Here is a 17,607-nt window from a genome sequence, read left to right on the forward strand (position 1 = left end):
TATTTGACATAGTGAAAAGAAGGAAGCCTGTAGGGAATACAAAATATTCCAAAACATTCATCCTGTTGGCAACAACACTAAAGTAACATTGCAAAGAACGTGTCATAGCAATTTTCCTCAACATAGAATGAACATATCTTTCAAATTCTGTGAACATTATGTAATAGTTTTGACAAATTGAATTCATATTTAACAAAGTTTTGCTTGTTTGTGAATGGGCCGGAAGGAGAAAAACAGTCATCTTCAATCAGGAACTGGATCAAGTGGGCGTGGCATTATAAATTGAATAATTGGAGTATTCAGAGGGCTTTTACCAGAATATAATCTACTCTGTACAATGAGAGTGATGTTGCTCCATTTGTTTATCTTACCTCTTGAAGGAGCTTTAGGGCCTTTACATGTCTAAAAAAACAACACGAGAGAGTGATAGGTTAGTGATATTGTCAGCTTAAATGGGAATCCATTCACACATCCATTCAGACAGGTAAATACTTTAGCAGATTATTAAAGGATATAAAAGAACAAGATACAAAACATGTGTCACATGATTTACATAGAGAAACATCCTCCAACAAGTCAAATGTACTCTCCGAAGTATATCAGAAGAACAGTTCACTGTCTGCTGAGGCTGTGCTGATATTCAATAACTTACACTAGACACTCATTTAATTGGCTGTCAGTTTGGGATCTGTCTCTTATACACATCTAGATGTGTATAAGAGACAGACCCCCCACACTCCCTAGAGCTCTCTAATACTCACACACAGCTGGGGGGAAAGACCACCGTCAGTGAGAGTTGAGAGAAAACACACAAGCTATTGTTCCATTGTTTGATAAGGAATAACAAAAAATACAGCACATTTCCAGACCCTGTTCCCAAATGTGAAGTGAAGTTCTTCTTCTGAGTTTTCTTCTCCAGGACTTTCCCAAATATCAGGTTGAACAAATGATACTCCGATCTGACGTTTGATCTGTTCATATATTTGTCTCTCAGGTTTGACGAAGCTTCCCTGTTCAACCAACTGTCTAATGTTGTCATTTGACCCTGTATGCTTTTATTCTATACACTGGGGGTGAGAGTAGATGAGAGAAGTAGAGGGTGAAGCTGCTGTCCTGTGTAGGGGCTTAGTGAGCTGTGAGTAAGACAACTGTGTCTGTCCCAGTGGAGGGAGCAGCCAGGACATAAAGTAGCAGCCAGGTCTGCTTCACAGCAGCAGTGATGAATGCTAACTCAGATGGGATCGATAGCACATGATGAACGGGAGGCGCTAAAGCACACAGTGTCACAGTATTATCTCACTGTGGTGTGTATGTCTCTACTTGTTTTGTGTCTGCAGTGTTCTAAAACTGAAATTGATGAGGTTCAGACGCTTGTCCTTGTAGATACATGATGGATTTYTATTATAGATGGTGTTAGCTACCAGACAGCCATACCAGGAGGGACAATTGATATTGTTTAAGCATTTTGACACCTTCAATCAATTAGTGAACTTTCATATGTTTTCCCCAATTCTTAGAATAGAGAAATGACCCTTCTCAAGAGCATTCCTTCCTAGAGAAGTGCCATAAAGTCACTGAAGTTTTAGCCTGTGTGTGGTGACACTAACARAATCACGTTTTAATGTAGTGATGTGCAGTTCGGGAATGAATTGTAACTTTTTTGAATGACTCTTTTTACTGCCTAGAGTCATGATTCTTTTTTCTGAGGGACTTTAGTCGTTCGTTTGAACTTCTGGCTGGCCGCAATGAATTCTACTGCAGGATTAATACGCAATACTCTGGCTCAGCGGCTCTGGAGACGTGCTCTGACCAACAGCTGTCTATGATCCACTCACAGGACAGTTTATTATGTACACCCATTTAGTKCCGGGTCGGACCCCTCCTTTGCCTCCAGAACAGCCTGTATTCTTTGGGGCATTCTACAAGGTGTCGTGAACGTTCCACAGGGATGTTGGTCCATGCTGACGCAATGACATCATGCAGTTGCTGTAAATTGGACGGTGGTACATTCATGCTGCAAACAGCCTGTTATGTGTAAACTGAACTCGCTGTCATGTTCCAGGCYATGTMTTTCCACTCCTCAARTGTCCYGTGTTGGTGATCACTTGCCCACTGYAGCCGCTTCTTCTTSTATTTATCTGATAGGAGTGGAACCCGGTGTGGTCGTCTGCTGCAATAGCCCATCCGTGACAAGGATCGATAAGTTGTGCATTCCAAGATGRCGTTCTGCACACCACTGTTGTACTGCGCTGTTATTTGTGMCTGTTAGCTTGCACGATTCATGTCATTCTCCTTCAACCTCTCTGATCAACAATATGTTTTCGCTCACATGACTGCCGCTGACTGGATGTTTTTTGTTTGTCGCACCATTCTCGGTAAACCCTAGAGTCCTTTATGCATGAAAAGCCAAGGAGAGAGGGCGTTTCTTAGATATTGGATCCGGCGTGCCTGGCACCGCCGAAAACGCCACGCTCAAAGTTGCTTAGGTCACTCATTTAGCCCATTCTAACGTTCAGTCGAACAGTAACTGACTGCCTCGATGCCTATCTACCTGCTTTATATTGCAAGCCACGACCATGTGACTCACTGTCTGTAGTAGAAACACATTTTTGTGAACGGGTTGTGTACCTAATAAACTGMCCGGRGAGTGTATATACGAGCAGGAACATAAAGCATTCTGCAGGCAGCATAGAGAAGAAAAATGTATAATTTAACTGATAATTGATAGCATGGTGCAAGGAATTGATTATTGAACGTTTTGATGGACACAACTTTGTAGAACCAAAACAMACACACAGCCTTTGCTCAACAAACTCTAAACTCGAACTAATCATTTGGGGGGCTGCAGTTCGTGAACGATATTGTGCTTATAACCRTCATGGCAGTCAACCAATGCATTTCGCCAAGAGTCGTTCACAATCTAGTCCAGTAGCAGCCACAACTAAACCTTTTTTCAAATGCATCAAGAAATAATATTATTTGTATGCCTAACAATGAACAAATGTACACCGTTTAAAGCACACTTTTACAAGTCTCAGTCACAAATGACAGCTCCAATAAGCCCCTTTATGGTGAATGACATGTGAACAAAAGGCTTGTGGAATCATGACTCTTTCAAGTTTTCAGTTTATCGTTCACCTGTAGAGGTTCCTGTGTGCTCTGGGCATTACTGTCTCAAATTAACAAAATCAGTCGAAAGATTTGTTCTTTTGACTGAACGAGTCTYAAAACTCAGTCAGTAAAAAAGCAGAACCTACCATCACTATTTTAAAGGCCTACTATGGTTATTTAACATGATTTTTGAATGACTACCTCATCTCTGTACCCCACACATACAATTATCTGTAGGGTCTTTCAGTCATGCAGTGAACACAGATTCAACCACAAAGACCAGGGAGATGTTCCATTGCCTCSCAAAGAAGGGCACCTATTGGCAGATGGGTAAAAATAAAAGCAGACATTGACTATCCCTTTGAGCATGGTGAAGTTATTAATTACACTTTGGATGGTGTATCAATACACCCAGTCACTACAAAYATACAGGCATCCTTCCTAACTCAGTTGCCAGAGAGGAAGGAAATCGCTCAGGGATTTCACCATGAGGCCAATGGTGACTTTAAAACAGTAACCGAGTTTAATGACTGTGATAGGAAAACACCGAGGATGGAGCAACATCATTGTAGTTACTCCACAATACTAACKTATTTGACATAGTGAAAAGAAGGAAGCCTGTAGGGAATACAAAATATTCCAAAACATTCATCCTGTTGGCAACAACACTAAAGTAACATTGCAAAGAACGTGTCATAGCAATTTTCCTCAACATAGAATGAACATATCTTTCAAATTCTGTGAACATTATGTAAWAGTTTTGACAAATTGAATTCATATTTAACAAAGTTTTGCTTGTTTGTGAATGGGCCGGAAGGAGAAAAACAGTCATCTTCAATCAGGAACTGGATCAAGTGGGCGTGGCATTATAAATTGAATAATTGGAGTATTCAGAGGGCTTTTACCAGAATATAATCTACTCTGTACAATGAGAGTGATGTTGCTCCATTTGTTTATCTTACCTCTTGAAGGAGCTTTAGGGCCTTTACATGTCTAAAAAAACAACACGAGAGAGTGATAGGTTAGTGATATTGTCAGCTTAAATGGGAATCCATTCACACATCCATTCAGACAGGTAAATACTTTAGCAGATTATTAAAGGATATAAAAGAACAAGATACAAAACATGTGTCACATGATTTACATAGAGAAACATCCTCCAACAAGTCAAATGTACTCTCCGAAGTATATCAGAAGAACAGTTCACTGTCTGCTGAGGCTGTGCTGATATTCAATAACTTACACTAGACACTCATTTAATTGGCTGTCAGTTTGGGATGCTGTGGATGCTACTCAATAAATTAGTGAAGACAATGATGAATAGGACAGAGAGAGAGTAAGAGAGAGAGAGAAGGAGAATGAGCGACAGAGAGAGAGGGAGAGAATGAGAGAGAGAGAGAACAAGAGAGAGAGAGAGGGAGAATGGCCTGACTAAAGCAAGGATGCTATTGAATCCATTAAAAGAGATACTCACAGTCTCTCAGAGTCCACCAGCTCTTTGGCGACGTAGAAGGCTCTGGATCGTCCATCAATCTAGGTGACAGAAGCGAAAGCAGCAAGAAGTGAATGAACAGAGCTAATGTTAAAATGCTCTCTTTAGGTACTTATTCCTGTGAAACATTGATAGCAACAGCTACACGGGAGGAGGAGATTGAGGAAAAGCTCATTTTGATTTACTTGATTCTCCACTGTCAAAATAAGAGTGATTATTTGATTAGAGTGGAGCATAGACGTGAAAGCTTTTTAAAATACACAGATTTAAATTCAGATGCATTATGTATGAGAGGCTGACTGGCTGTTTCTGGGACTGGCGCAACTATTTTTCTCCTTATTGTGTTTTTCTTTTGAAGAAGAAGGCAAGGAAGTGTGAGTCACGTGGCGGGAGCCCGGCTGATATTATTGTGGCAGTGGGATGGGGTGGGGTCCATCTCTGGGCTACTGTAAAATGGCTGCTTGAATAGAAAGCAGTTTCAACAGAAAGTGATACCCACCATTGAATGTGGTAGCCAAGTGAAATATTATGTAGTGGATATTACAAGTAAAGGTCATACWTCTTAGATATACTTAATAATAAGCGTTTCATTCCCAAATCTTTGAAGATCTGTACAACCTGGGACTTAACACATGCTCATAGAGTTACATCGTCTAATGTGTTTACTGCTGGCTGTGTGTATCACCTGTTTGTCAAAACCATGCTCCACTCCTCCCTCCTCCTCCTCTGAGGTGAGTCCATGGTCCTCTTCAGCTGAGAGCCCTGCTGGAGTATCGTTCATTGGGAAAGGCTCTGTGTAGGCACTGCAACATCAGGGAGAGAAGAGGGACATTACATTCACTGGCAAAGGTTTTACTATAGATGCTGCAAGAATGCAAAAAATACACATTCAAGCTTGCTGTTCATTTTTCAATTCATCTATCCCCTTGCCCTTGCGTGTATTATCCTCTCCGCTGTGTGTGTGTGTCCTACAGTAGTAACATGGATGACTGAAGCCAGATTGCCGGGACATTAACAGCATGAGTAGAAGCGTTTGTTTGGGGTCTTGCTGTGAACAGGTTCATCACAGCAAGACAGACCAGAGACACACACACACACACACACACACTGTTAGAAGTACTGTGCTGTACCAATATACACACAGATACACACATTTCGGTAGAGGATATGATGAGTATGTTATATTTAAGCAATAAGGCACGAGGGGGTGTGGAATATGGCCAATATACCACGGCTAAGGGCTGTTCTTAGGCACGATGCAATCCCGAGGTGCCTTATTGCTATTATAAACTGGTTACCAACTTAATTAGAGCTGTAAAAATACATGTTTTGTCATACCCCTGATATACGGTCTGATATACCACGGCTGTCAGCCAATCAGRATTCAAGGCTCGAGCCAGTGACGACTATAACAGATCACCCTGTAGAGACAGAGGCTATTACAGGCCTGTACTGCATCTATACACTCTCAGCCCCTGAGTACCAAAGGTTAAAAGAGTTCCTAGCTGGACTTCATATTCACCGAGACACAGTCATCCTTCATCTTGCCCTTACCACACTGTAGGCTCTCACACAGGACCTGGTGCTGTGTGAGTGGGCTGGAGGAGCATTACTCATCTGTGACCTCCCTTTATCCCCCTGAGGGYCCAGGTCACACTGGGGGTCCCAGGTGATGGTGATAGGGCTACAGAGTCCCTGTGAACCTTTGAGTCATAGGAGCTCATAGTTACTATATAGCTGGGCTATCTAAAATGGAGTTATACATTTTCTTGCGATCAAAACTGTTTCAGCTTTTGCACTGTGCCATAGTTCATCACCATCCTCAGCTTCTCCAATAATATAGTGCTGTTTAAATAGTAGGCCTAGGCTACTAAAGGCATACTCTCTATCCCCCAGTGTCTGGGCACAGGAGTCTTTTCTTGCGCAACCTCTGTTATAATAGGAAGCCCAAATGGTTTCCTTTCATAATCGAATTCCACGTTTAGTGCAAATATGTTTCGTTGGTTGCATACAGTATGTGTTAGACATATACACCGAGTGTTAAAAACATAAGGAACTCTTTCCATGACATAGACTGACCAGGTGAATCGAGGTGAAAGCTATGATCCCTTATTGATGTCACTTGTTAAATCCACTTCAATCAGTGTAGATGAAGGGGAGGAGACAGGTTAAAGAAGGATTTCTAAGCCTTGAGACAAATGAGACATGGATTGTGTATGCCATTCAGAGGGTGAATGGGCAAGACAAACTATTGAAGTGTCTTTGAACGGGGTATGGTAGTAGGTGCACCGGTTTGTGTTTTTTTCACGCTCAACAGTTCCCCATCTGTAGGCAACTTGTTTGCTGTTTAGTCCTTGGAGGACCTCTTGTCTGTTGCAAATGTCCAGTACCTGTAAAAAGTTATGGGAGCGGGCACATTCCTGTGGTCATGACATCATCCTGCAAGGGCGCCAATATTATAAAGGAGTCAACTGTGAATAGGGAATTAATAAATTACATTTATTTTATGAACGGGTTCCGATGAAGATTATGTCTGCTTATAATTAAGGATTTTGAAATGAAGGATTTGGAAACATGCCTTTTACATTGATTACCAGTTATGTGATTAATTGTAATTTTGACAGTGGTATGTCCCAGGCAGGGATTAAATGATTATAAGTGTCTGTTTTGATCTCTGGCAGATTCGGTGTGGTAAACGTGAGGGGAGGCTGACGTGAGCATGGTATACCCCAACCTGAGTCTCAATGAGATAGACAGGTTTGCTTGCTCCAAGTAATTTCCTTTTCATTGATGTATTATTGAGCAGTTTGAAATATTTGTGATTATTTGTAAATATTGCCAATTACACATGTGGACCATCATATTCAACTATAAGTAAAAGCTTAACTTCTGCACATGATCCTGCATCACAATGCTCAGTTTCTCCTATAATATTTCATAGTACTATCCTTTCTCTGTCAGTGTCTAGGCACACAAGACATCATTGGGATCATATAGCAATACAGCAGTAGAGAGCTACATTAGTGACAATATGTATAAACCATTACTGAACAGTTAGATTGAAATATTGGCATTTCAGTGCCCACTGAGGGTAATTTCTCACCAGAGTCACCAAGAGTGATTTCCTGCTCAACCTCTGTTATAATAGGAAGCGCAAATGTAATGGTTTATTATCCTGATTTATTCTACATTAAAAATTCCAAAATGTTTCCCTGGTTCCATATGTAATATATGTCCTCAATCACACTATATAATTTTGCTATCAGTAAAACTGCTTCCTACGAACAATACTTGAAAGACTTTAAAATGCTCATTACACGGCAATATAATTATGCCAGCAATCTCTTTGCCTTTGCACCCAGTGTCTTCTTTAATACCTGGGAGTTAAATCTAATGTGACAAATTCAAAAGTGATTTTCTATTAAAAGACCTATATATGTCCCCCTTTTCCAAGGATTAGATGGGGCATGTAATATGTAAAACATTGAGTATTAAAATATGTATTAGATGCAATCAGAAGGGTATTTTCTGTCTTCGTAATAATACTATTAAAGAAAATAGGAATACGGTCATTAGTCGACTTGACATGGGAAATGTAAACGCAGATGTGGATTTAAAAACGTAACAACAGTTTTAAATTGTTTTGAGCTGCTTATGTTGATCATTATGTGTGATCTACGGCTGTTGTGCTGCTAGTTGTCTGACAGTGTTGTATGAGGTAGCATGCTTAGAGCCTGTCCCCTGACTGTGACTGCCATGATAGAGCATCAACGCAAACAACAGGAGAGCATCTGACAGGCTATTTCTCTATTGAGTGAGACCTGGTCTTGTCATACTGTGAGAACCCTGCTTAAATGGTCCAGACTGGGTCCCGCTGACTCTTTACGGTAACCACTCCTCTGTTCTACCAGTGAAGACAACAACAGCACATTGTAGTTGTAGGTCGGACCTGACATTCCTGACAACACCACACCTCGTCTTGTTGTTCCAGTCCTGGGGGAGTCTGGGAACATCCACCCTGCCTTGCCCTCACACCCCACCCCGCCATGGTGGCCCCCATCGCCTCCGTCTTCCCCCTACCCCTCAGTCCTGTCTCCCTCGCTCCCTCCGCCCTTGTCTTGCATTTCCTGTAAACAGCAGGGTGGAGTGTAAGCCTATAAGGCAGGACTCTTCCTCCCTGGGGATTACCTGGCAATGACCTCAGAGGGCCTGGCTCCAGGCCTGCTGTACCCCACGCCCTGCCCTGCCGCACCAGAGACCGCCCAGCCACCACGGTAACAGTGGACAGCCACCACCCTCTACAACAATGCACTCAGGACGTCTCTCTGAGCAGAACTAACACAGCACAGAGGCAGAGAGGAACTACAAAGGAGAGGATACACTAGAGGCTGCACTAGGAAATTACCAATCATACTGCTGTATCCCAAGGTCCACTTTCAGCCTTTTACCATAAGAAATAAGAATAATTGCCTGGTCTCTTTCTCTCTCTGTCTTGCTCTCGCTCTCTCTCTAAGACTAAAAACACAAGTTAAATTACTACAGCAGCAAAATGATATACAAACTATTGTGGTTTTGTCTGTTGTGGGGTTATTCCAGTGGGACAACATTAGTTAATTGGTGCTGTTGATCTGACTGGTACTGCATGGTAAAGAAAGTCATCACAGAGCACATTGACTGCGTCCTGAATCAAACACAAGCACCGCCAAGATGCCTTCCTTGCCAACTAGGTTAGCAAGACAGTCTCAGTCAGACTCAATGAGTTTCAACTCTGAACCAGCAGAAACCTAGTTTAAACAGGCAGGCATGCACATTCATTAATAGCTGCATATATTCTAACTTTACATTTCTTTATCCCGCTTATGTTTATACTTACAAACAAAATGTGCTTTTCTTTGCCTTTCTCTGCTAAACAGTGTTTGAACTGGACATGAATCAAACCTGGTGTAAAATGTTGTATGCTGTAGCAACTTTCTGTCTTTGTGGTAACTATTTGCCTTCTTTTGTGGGTATATCCCCTTGTCTCATTTCCGCCCACTGTCCCTTGGTCCCTCTGCCCTCAACAGTCCCGATCCTCTCTGTTGGGTGGCGAGAGAAGAGTGTTAAGTTAACTTCTGAATACATGCTCAATAAATCACCCTGCCATCATCGGCCCGCAGGGCTAGGACAGTAGCAATGTCAACCCCTCAGCAAGAGCTTAGCAGGAAAACATACACACAAATGCACACACACACACACACACACACACACACACACACACACACACACACACACACACCCACAACACAGCACAGACACAGCATCCCTGGCAACAGAAGTCTATCCATGGAGAATGCAGCCGAGGCGACAGGACAGAAAGGCCCCTTTAGATCAGTTAGGTTTCAGACTTCTACCAAACAATGAGCCCAATCGATAACGTCACCAGCAGAAAAGATCCTGCTCTGGGGGACTATTGTCTGAGAAATGGAGGAGATTCAAACGTGTGGCACATTGGTTTCCAACAAACTCCAGATAACAGTGAGGTCATTGATCATGATAGGGAATGGTATTCATCCACGGAGACTCGTAGTGCCTATGAAGTCGACAATAAGCCTGGTTTTGTGAGAAAGGCTTCCCTCTGAGAAAACATGCAGGCTTACGGTAGCCTCTTCTAAAAGAGAACATGCATGGAACTATGGGTCAAATATGCATGGGAAATAAGCAACATATTAAACTGTGAATCAAAATATACAATAATTGCATAATACAACTCTCGATCTAAAATGTCTAAATAAAATGAATGAATTCAAATGATTAATATACTGTGAGTGAGAAATAAGCAACTTTGCACGAAGCATAATGGCAGCTGTGGCAATTTCCAAGGAACCGGTGTGAAAAAAATCATTTTTTTTTAAGAGGCCTGTAGTAATGGCCTGTGCCCTATGAACGCACACCAGCCATCAAACAGGTGTCTAATTGTGACTGCGGGTGGCCTGGGCTGGCTGTAGAGAGTGGTGGCAGAGACCAAAGAGAGGGACATTTGGTCCTACAGTAGCAGGTCCCAGTGATTGCTCCTCCTATCTCTCTCTGCTGTAAATCTCTCCATTCCTCCAGGGCTCAATCAGAGAGAGGCACTCAGGGAAACCGCCTTCAATAAAAGCGATCCTAAACTTAACCACAAATCTCCGGGACAAGAGAGCAATTAAACCAACCCACTCTTACTCCTCCCCCTTCTTTCTCGTTTTCTGCCATCACTTTGTCTCATTTCCATGGCTCTCCCTCTCTTTCTTCATCTACTTTCTGTTCCTCATCACACCTTTCCCTCCCTCTCTTTCTAGCACCCCCTTTCTCTCTCATCTTTGGTAATCCAAGTCCCCTTGTCCTGCTTTCTACAGTACCTCTATCTCTCCCTCTCTCTCTCCCACCCACCCACCCTCCCACACACTCTCTCTCACTTTTAATTTGAACCCATAATTACTTCTATTGTGAATAAACCTGAGCTCTGTCTACGGTGCTCAGTCTGTGAGCTATTCCATCCCCTCAGACACACTATGAAGCCAACACCAGATGCGACCCTGAAATCCAGGAAATGAGAAAGCGGGATAAGCTCTCCCACAAGCATTGTCCATCTTCCCAAACTGAACGAGCCTCGTCAAATCAGGCTGCTCATCTCTCACAGAACACAACACTCTCCAAGAAATCTGGTCAGCCAGGAGCTGATGTTCATTTGAGCTAGTTATCTTGAAGCTGGTCTGGAGATTGCAATGTTGAAGTGATGGAGCCTGGCCAAACCAGTCCACTGAACAACAGGGGAGAGTGGTTATGGGAAGAGCCCTCTCTGCCGACTAGGGTTGCAAAATTCTGGTAACTTAAAACAATTACACATTTTTCAGAAATCACGGAAAGACGATTTCAGGATTTCATGCTTATTCCCTCCTGATTCTAGGAATCATCCAACTGGGATTTCATGCTTATTCCCTCCTGATTCTAGGAATCATCCAACTGGGATATTCAATTGGCTTATTTCCCTGCCTCCTGGATTCTAAGGAATCATCCAACTGGGATTTCATACTTATTCCCTCCTGATTCTAGGAATCATCCAACTGGGATTTCCGTAAAACCAGCGAATTTTGGGAAAGTTTCCGGAATTTTGCAACCCTACTGCAGACTGTACACTATCTATGGGTTATTTTTCAGTTCAGATGACCACTGAAGAGGCCCAACATCCGTGATCATGAATTTGTTACACGGCATAATACATTACTGTACCTCTCAGGCTCCTGCTCAGGTGACTGGGGTTTGCTGTCGATCCCAGGGAAGCTGTTCATATCCACATAGCCATCGTTGTCATTAGAGGGGGGCACTATGCGTTTGGGGTCCTCAAAGAAATCTGTGACTTTCATGGATCTGGTAGGTCTGCCGCCAGGACGGATCTGGATGTTCTCATAGTCAGAGCTCATAGCTGGGATGTTCTCATATTCAGATGTGTCTGCACTGGGGAAGGAGATGGAGCGGGGTTTGGTCAGGGGGAGGGGCATGAGGGGGCGGCGGGAGCGCTCCTCGAAGGACTCCACCCTGGACACGCCCCTGCTACCATAGGCTTTAGGGTCTTCTTTCCTGAGGTCTTTGTAGAGCAGGAAGGTGGAGGGAAGGTCTGGAGGGCGCTGCTGGGGCTTCACCATACGAGACTGGGACTGGGGCTGAGGGGAGCCAGTGCTCCTGCGCTCCAGTTCCAGGATTCTCGTTGGGCCATGGTGGCTGGACTCAGAGGAGGAGCGCGAGGAGCGTATGCTCCCGTCACCAAAGCCTTTAGTGTCCGTTTTCCTCTTGAACTTCAGGGCCAGGAAGCGCTTGAATGAGGACTTATTCTTCTTGGGCTTGCTGTCTGTGGACTCAGGAGAGACGCTGATCAGGAGGGATGGGGAGCTCTTAGTAATCGGTCTCTTGGTGATGTAAGCCAACTCAAAGGGAGGTGGGATGTCCACCAGAGAGGTTGGCATGGAAACATCGCTGGACGACTGGTGGCTTCGCTGAGAGAAGCTTCCGGAAGAAGTGCTAAAACATGGCAGAGAGAGGGTGTCATCTGTCCTTTTCATCCTGCCATCATCCTTCAGGGATTGGTCGGCCTCTGTGTGAGCTCCCAATGACAGTTCTCGACCCTCTGCGGAGTATGAGTTTGGGTGTGGTAAGAAGTGGCGTGGCTTCAGAGAGGGGATGAGTCTGTTGACCTCAGGCTGCTCAGGACGTCGCAGAGGTTCTCCGTTCTGGTCTAAGGCCACAGTACAGTAGTCATAAGTACTCTGGTACTCTGATGTCTCCTCAGGAACCGTCTCAGGGACATAACCCGAAACCTTCCCAGAGTAGGAGCGCGACCGCGTCACAATGCTCTTCCGGTCCAGAGACATAAAGTTCTCCCCCTCAGAGTCAAAGCCGGCCTCCTCATAGATGTGCTCCTCGCTGTCTGAGTCTGAGTCCTCTTGATAAGGTACGATGTGGCAGTCTAGCTCCTCTATGTCCTCCTCGAAGGCCTCTGTTGTGTGGGCGAATACCACCCTGTTGGTGAGCTCTGGGGTCCGTGTCCGGTCCAGGTCTGCTGGCACTGTGATGTTACACAGCCTGAGACGGGGCTGGCAGCTGTTCCGCTGGCTGGAGAAAGCCTGCTCACGCTTGGCTGTTCTCTCTCTCACACTCCTCCCTCTGATCTGCTTCCTCTCCATGTCATCCGTCTCATCATCGTCCCCAATCTCCACATAGTCCTCTGATGAGGCACCGTCCAGCTGCTGAAAGTCATGGGCCTCGGGGCAGAGGGAGTCATCGATGTCTGCATATTCATCCACATCTTCCATGGCTGTTTCTATGTGTTGGCTGGATTGTTCAGGAGTGTCCTGGACCTCACTCTCTCTCCGTTTATCCTCTAGCGCTTCCACATCGTCTGATGACAAATAATAAGGCTCTTGGTTAGAGGTGCCTGCTGTGTCCATCTCCTTTGCAGTGTGTGGTTTGTCACCACAGAATGTTTCATCGTGATTCACCTCAGGGTCAGCGGTGCTCATCCAGTCAGCAGGCACCGCCTCGATGACGGAGTAAGGCCCAAACACATCCTCAGTGCTGCCAGAGAAACGGAAATGGCCAGAGGGGTCCTTGGTGGCACGCTCAGGCTGCCACACACCTGTGTCACCGGGCTCACCAGTGTCACATGTGTAAACAGGCTCATCTGAGGGGCCAATCACATCGTAGGGATACTCCTCGCCGACGGGTGGAAGTGTACAGCAGTGTGCTCCCAGTAAGAGATCCTCTGCTTCCTCTTCAGCCTCATCAGTGGGTACCTTACACTGTACATATTCACCACCAGGGGAGCTGACTTCCTTTTCAAGCCCACTGTCAGTGTCTGCAACAAGCTGACTAGGGTTGGTCCCATGATCATGATCTTCGGTGTCTGGTTCTTCAACATCTTCTTCTGGGTACCCTATAGGTTCATCAGATGTTTCAGTCTCCTCAGCAAAACTCTGATTATCTTCCTCCTCCGCTTTGATTCCCCCCCCTTCCTCATCTCCTCTCTCACACAGAAACACATTGTCACACTCTGGATGATGTTCAGGGTCCACAGATGTACCATCATTGTTACTCTCAGGTGGGTTCAAGTCATCTGCTGCTGTACAGTTTTTGTCCTCTGCAGCAATGTGAGTGTCAGATGAACCAGTGTTCTCAATTTCAGATGCCTTGTTCTCTCTCTCTATCTCATCCTCCTCTTGCTCATTCTCCTTCTCACCATAATCTGTGATGTCATTAAGGATTTCCTCTGGTGCTGCTTCCTCCTGGTTGTGATTTGTGGAGTGGGGTATGGGGTCCTCTGACCCTTCCTTGTGGTCCTTAGGTTCCCCCTCTGAGGAGGTCAAGTCTCCATTGCTCAGACCGTGAGGGGGGCATTGCTCCTCCTCTGCCTCTGTCTCAGATGAGGAGGGTCTGGGCATTGCAGCGGTGGGAGGTTTGGGACCCCGGGTAGAGGGACAAGGCTTTGACATCAGTTTGGACTGCACCTTGATCGTTAGGTGACTCCGGATCTTTGGTCGGGGAACTTGGAGTCGCTTCTGTAAATCTGGAAAGGAAATGACAAAAGTGTGATTCATTGCAGTTCAAATACAATGTTCAATCTCAATAGTAGTTGAAGTAGTAGTTGAAATAGTATTTGAAGTAGTAGTTGAAGGTGCAATATCCTACCTAGAATAATCTTTCATTAACCTTTTATACATTTGGTCTGCTTTTGGTTGTATGGATATAAAACAAGCAATCCCTTAGCCTTGTTTTCATTTGTAAAGAGGAAGGCTGCAGATATGTCTCAAACTCCGTGACATGCAGATGGCTAGAGGGGATGCATCTAGAGGAAAGACAACAAATCCATAGGGAACATACTGTAGGAACAATAACATCTACCTGAGTGGAATACAGAGACGTATTGTATGCTCTACACTTTACAGCTTATAGGGCATGATCATAAATAAATGACATCAATTGATTACAAAATGACATGTGGAGACAGAGCCAAACTAACTTTTATTGTCTTTTACCTCTGTGTCAAAAGTCCCCTGTTTAGAAAATCAGATACTGTATGCAGCATGTACCTCACAGTCAAGTCCAGTGTTTTCTACCAACTTGCTTTGAAGGGTGGAAAACCTGTCAAAGATAGCTGACTGGTTGATACGTCTTTTGGTGAAACACACCCTTACTTAACAAAACTTATACACCCCTGGTCTCTTCCTGTTATTTAGTACCTGCCCTGACGCACATCCTATTAAACTTTGCGTGCACTCTGTACTCTCCCTCCTTGTCCATCTGTCTGCCTCTCTGTCTCTGTGTGCGTGTCTGGCTGTCTGTCTTATCTGTACGTCTTGTCTGTCTGTCTGTCTGTCTGTCTGTCTGTCTGTCTGTCTGTCTGTCTGTCTGATCTGACTGTCTTATCTGTCTGTCTGTCTGTCTGTCTGTCTGTGTCTGTCTGTCTGTCTGTCTGTCTGTCTGTCTCTACCTGACTGTCTGTCTGTCTGTCTGTTTGTCTGTCTGTCCCTCTCTCTCCCTGTTGTTTTCCAACACTGCTAATGAACTATTACAGCAGACTCCCATTGAAGAACTCGACGCAGGAAGTCCACGAAGGAAGGACATTAACAGCGTGCCCTCACTCCTCCATGAACCCTTCTAGGAGTACAAATTCTAACAACACAAATGGACTTCCTTTTTGTCATTCTTCCCCTGACACACACACATACACACACTCACACACTTTTTCTGAAAAGGTCCTTTCAGTGGGTAAAATAACAATAAAACAGAGAAAAAACAAACGTCCAGTCCCACAAAGTCCTTCTGCAAACAACAGGATATGAATTATGCAACAAGAATTCAATTAAAACAAACGCTTGAAAAACAAAGGAAAGATAGAAAAAGAGGACCATGACTGTGCCAAGCTCACAGGATAATCATGAAATATCCCCCATCATATAATAACAAGAATTCTAGAAAATACTCTGTGAATAGGCCAATCATCACAGTGCAGTAGAAATGCAGTAGAGCTACCTTTGGCTTCACCTCTAAAGTGGCATAAATAATCCCATCATACTGTACCTCATACAGTATAACCGATATAGGATTTTTGGATCCAATACGGATTCTGATTTTAGAGTGGAAAAATTCACCGATATATCGCCCGATATTTTCACAATTATAGCTGGAATTCAAAATATACCTTTTTTCTGTATGGATTGTGCTTAATAACATGCCACATGAATCGCCCGAACAGCTCAAGGACAGAACTACACAAACTGGTAAACCTATTATGGTTAATTGACTTTAATTCTGCAATAGCTGTTATCTCACCCAAAGTGAGATTTGACCCCCGATTAGTTGATCTATCAAAGAAAAGGAAAAAGTCCTTTAAAAAAAGAAAAACTAATCGAAACAATAACCTACACCTGTTTGGTCTCTGATCCTGTAGTGATTTTAGTTATACAATTTGTTCTCCAATGCTATTTCAAGTGGTGTAGGAAAAAAATTACATTTGTTTAACACAAAATTGAGAAATGCTATATCTCTTTTGCTCTCTCTCTCTCTCTCTCTCTCTCTCTCTCTCTCTCGCTCTCACACACACACACTTGGAGTATCCTTTATGTAAACACAGTAAGTAGACGAGTAGGCTATATCAGGCTCCCAATTTATTTTCTTGAATATGCATCGCCACTTGAATTTTTGCCTACATACCTGTGTTCATTTTGGGACATCATCCGCTGTAGCAACCGAGAGTTATCCACACGCATTAATCAACCGCCACAATATGTCCACAGGTTCTGTGAACTTATCCCAAATTCATGCTGAAAGTATTCAAGTGGTCTAAATTCAACATTTCACAATTTTCTCTGGTTGTTTTTCCAAGTACTGGCTACTACTCTGTCAAGGTAGTACCTGTTTGTCTACAGAGCCGGCATCCCTTTTGTTGAGCTGATGCCCGACTGGTGCGCTCGCGAAGTATACCGGAGGCGCTCTGTCGCGCATCCTGAGAAGGAAGGTTTATCTCGCAGACAAGGAACACTGACCAAACCCACTTCATCCACATTCAACTCTATAAAAGTGTTGCATTTTGAATTACAATAGCTATATATGTACACCATAAATGAATGTATTTCAAATGAGCAAATCGTTTTATTTAAATTGCTAATTATTTGTGACCTATTTGCCTACCTGAAATTGATTTATTTGGATTTGTTAGAACTTTGATGTATTTGACACTTCAGTACAGAGTTGGATGCATTGAATGTGTAAGTATCCCAGGCTATAAGCATAATGAGACATTGTTCATATTAAGAGGGTAGTTTATAAACCTCTGGTTTCAGTGTCTCAAATTATTCACATATGACTAAAACAAATGTGCATTTAAATAAGAACAGTAGCTTTCCTTTTCATTATTGATATCTTTATTGATATAGAATGAACACAATTTGAATCTGAGATAGGACTGAGTACTCTGTCAGCATAATCAGTTTGAGTCA

The 17,607-nt window shown here is 43.6% G+C and overlaps 1 protein-coding gene across 1 annotated transcript in view; it reads right to left on the reverse strand.

The window, feature by feature from the left end:
* The window catches only part of LOC111969930 (FYVE, RhoGEF and PH domain-containing protein 5-like), a 51,524-nt gene extending 34,443 nt beyond the window's left edge, over positions 1-17,081 (reverse strand). Inside the window, exons 1-5 of the mRNA XM_023996327.1 lie at positions 16,823-17,081; positions 11,849-14,675; positions 5,289-5,406; positions 4,586-4,644; positions 4,074-4,104 (exon numbers count right to left, since the gene is read on the reverse strand). Of these exons, the coding sequence (XP_023852095.1) occupies positions 4,074-4,104; positions 4,586-4,644; positions 5,289-5,406; positions 11,849-14,675; positions 16,823-16,832 (3,045 nt within the window). The 5' untranslated portion in view covers positions 16,833-17,081. The remainder of the gene's footprint in view (positions 1-4,073; positions 4,105-4,585; positions 4,645-5,288; positions 5,407-11,848; positions 14,676-16,822) is intronic.
* Between the last annotated feature and the right edge of the window lie 526 nt (positions 17,082-17,607).

The sequence above is a fragment of the Salvelinus sp. IW2-2015 genome, linkage group LG11, assembly GCF_002910315.2.
Source record: "Salvelinus sp. IW2-2015 linkage group LG11, ASM291031v2, whole genome shotgun sequence".
Classification (NCBI taxonomy): Eukaryota; Metazoa; Chordata; class Actinopteri; order Salmoniformes; family Salmonidae; genus Salvelinus; species Salvelinus sp. IW2-2015.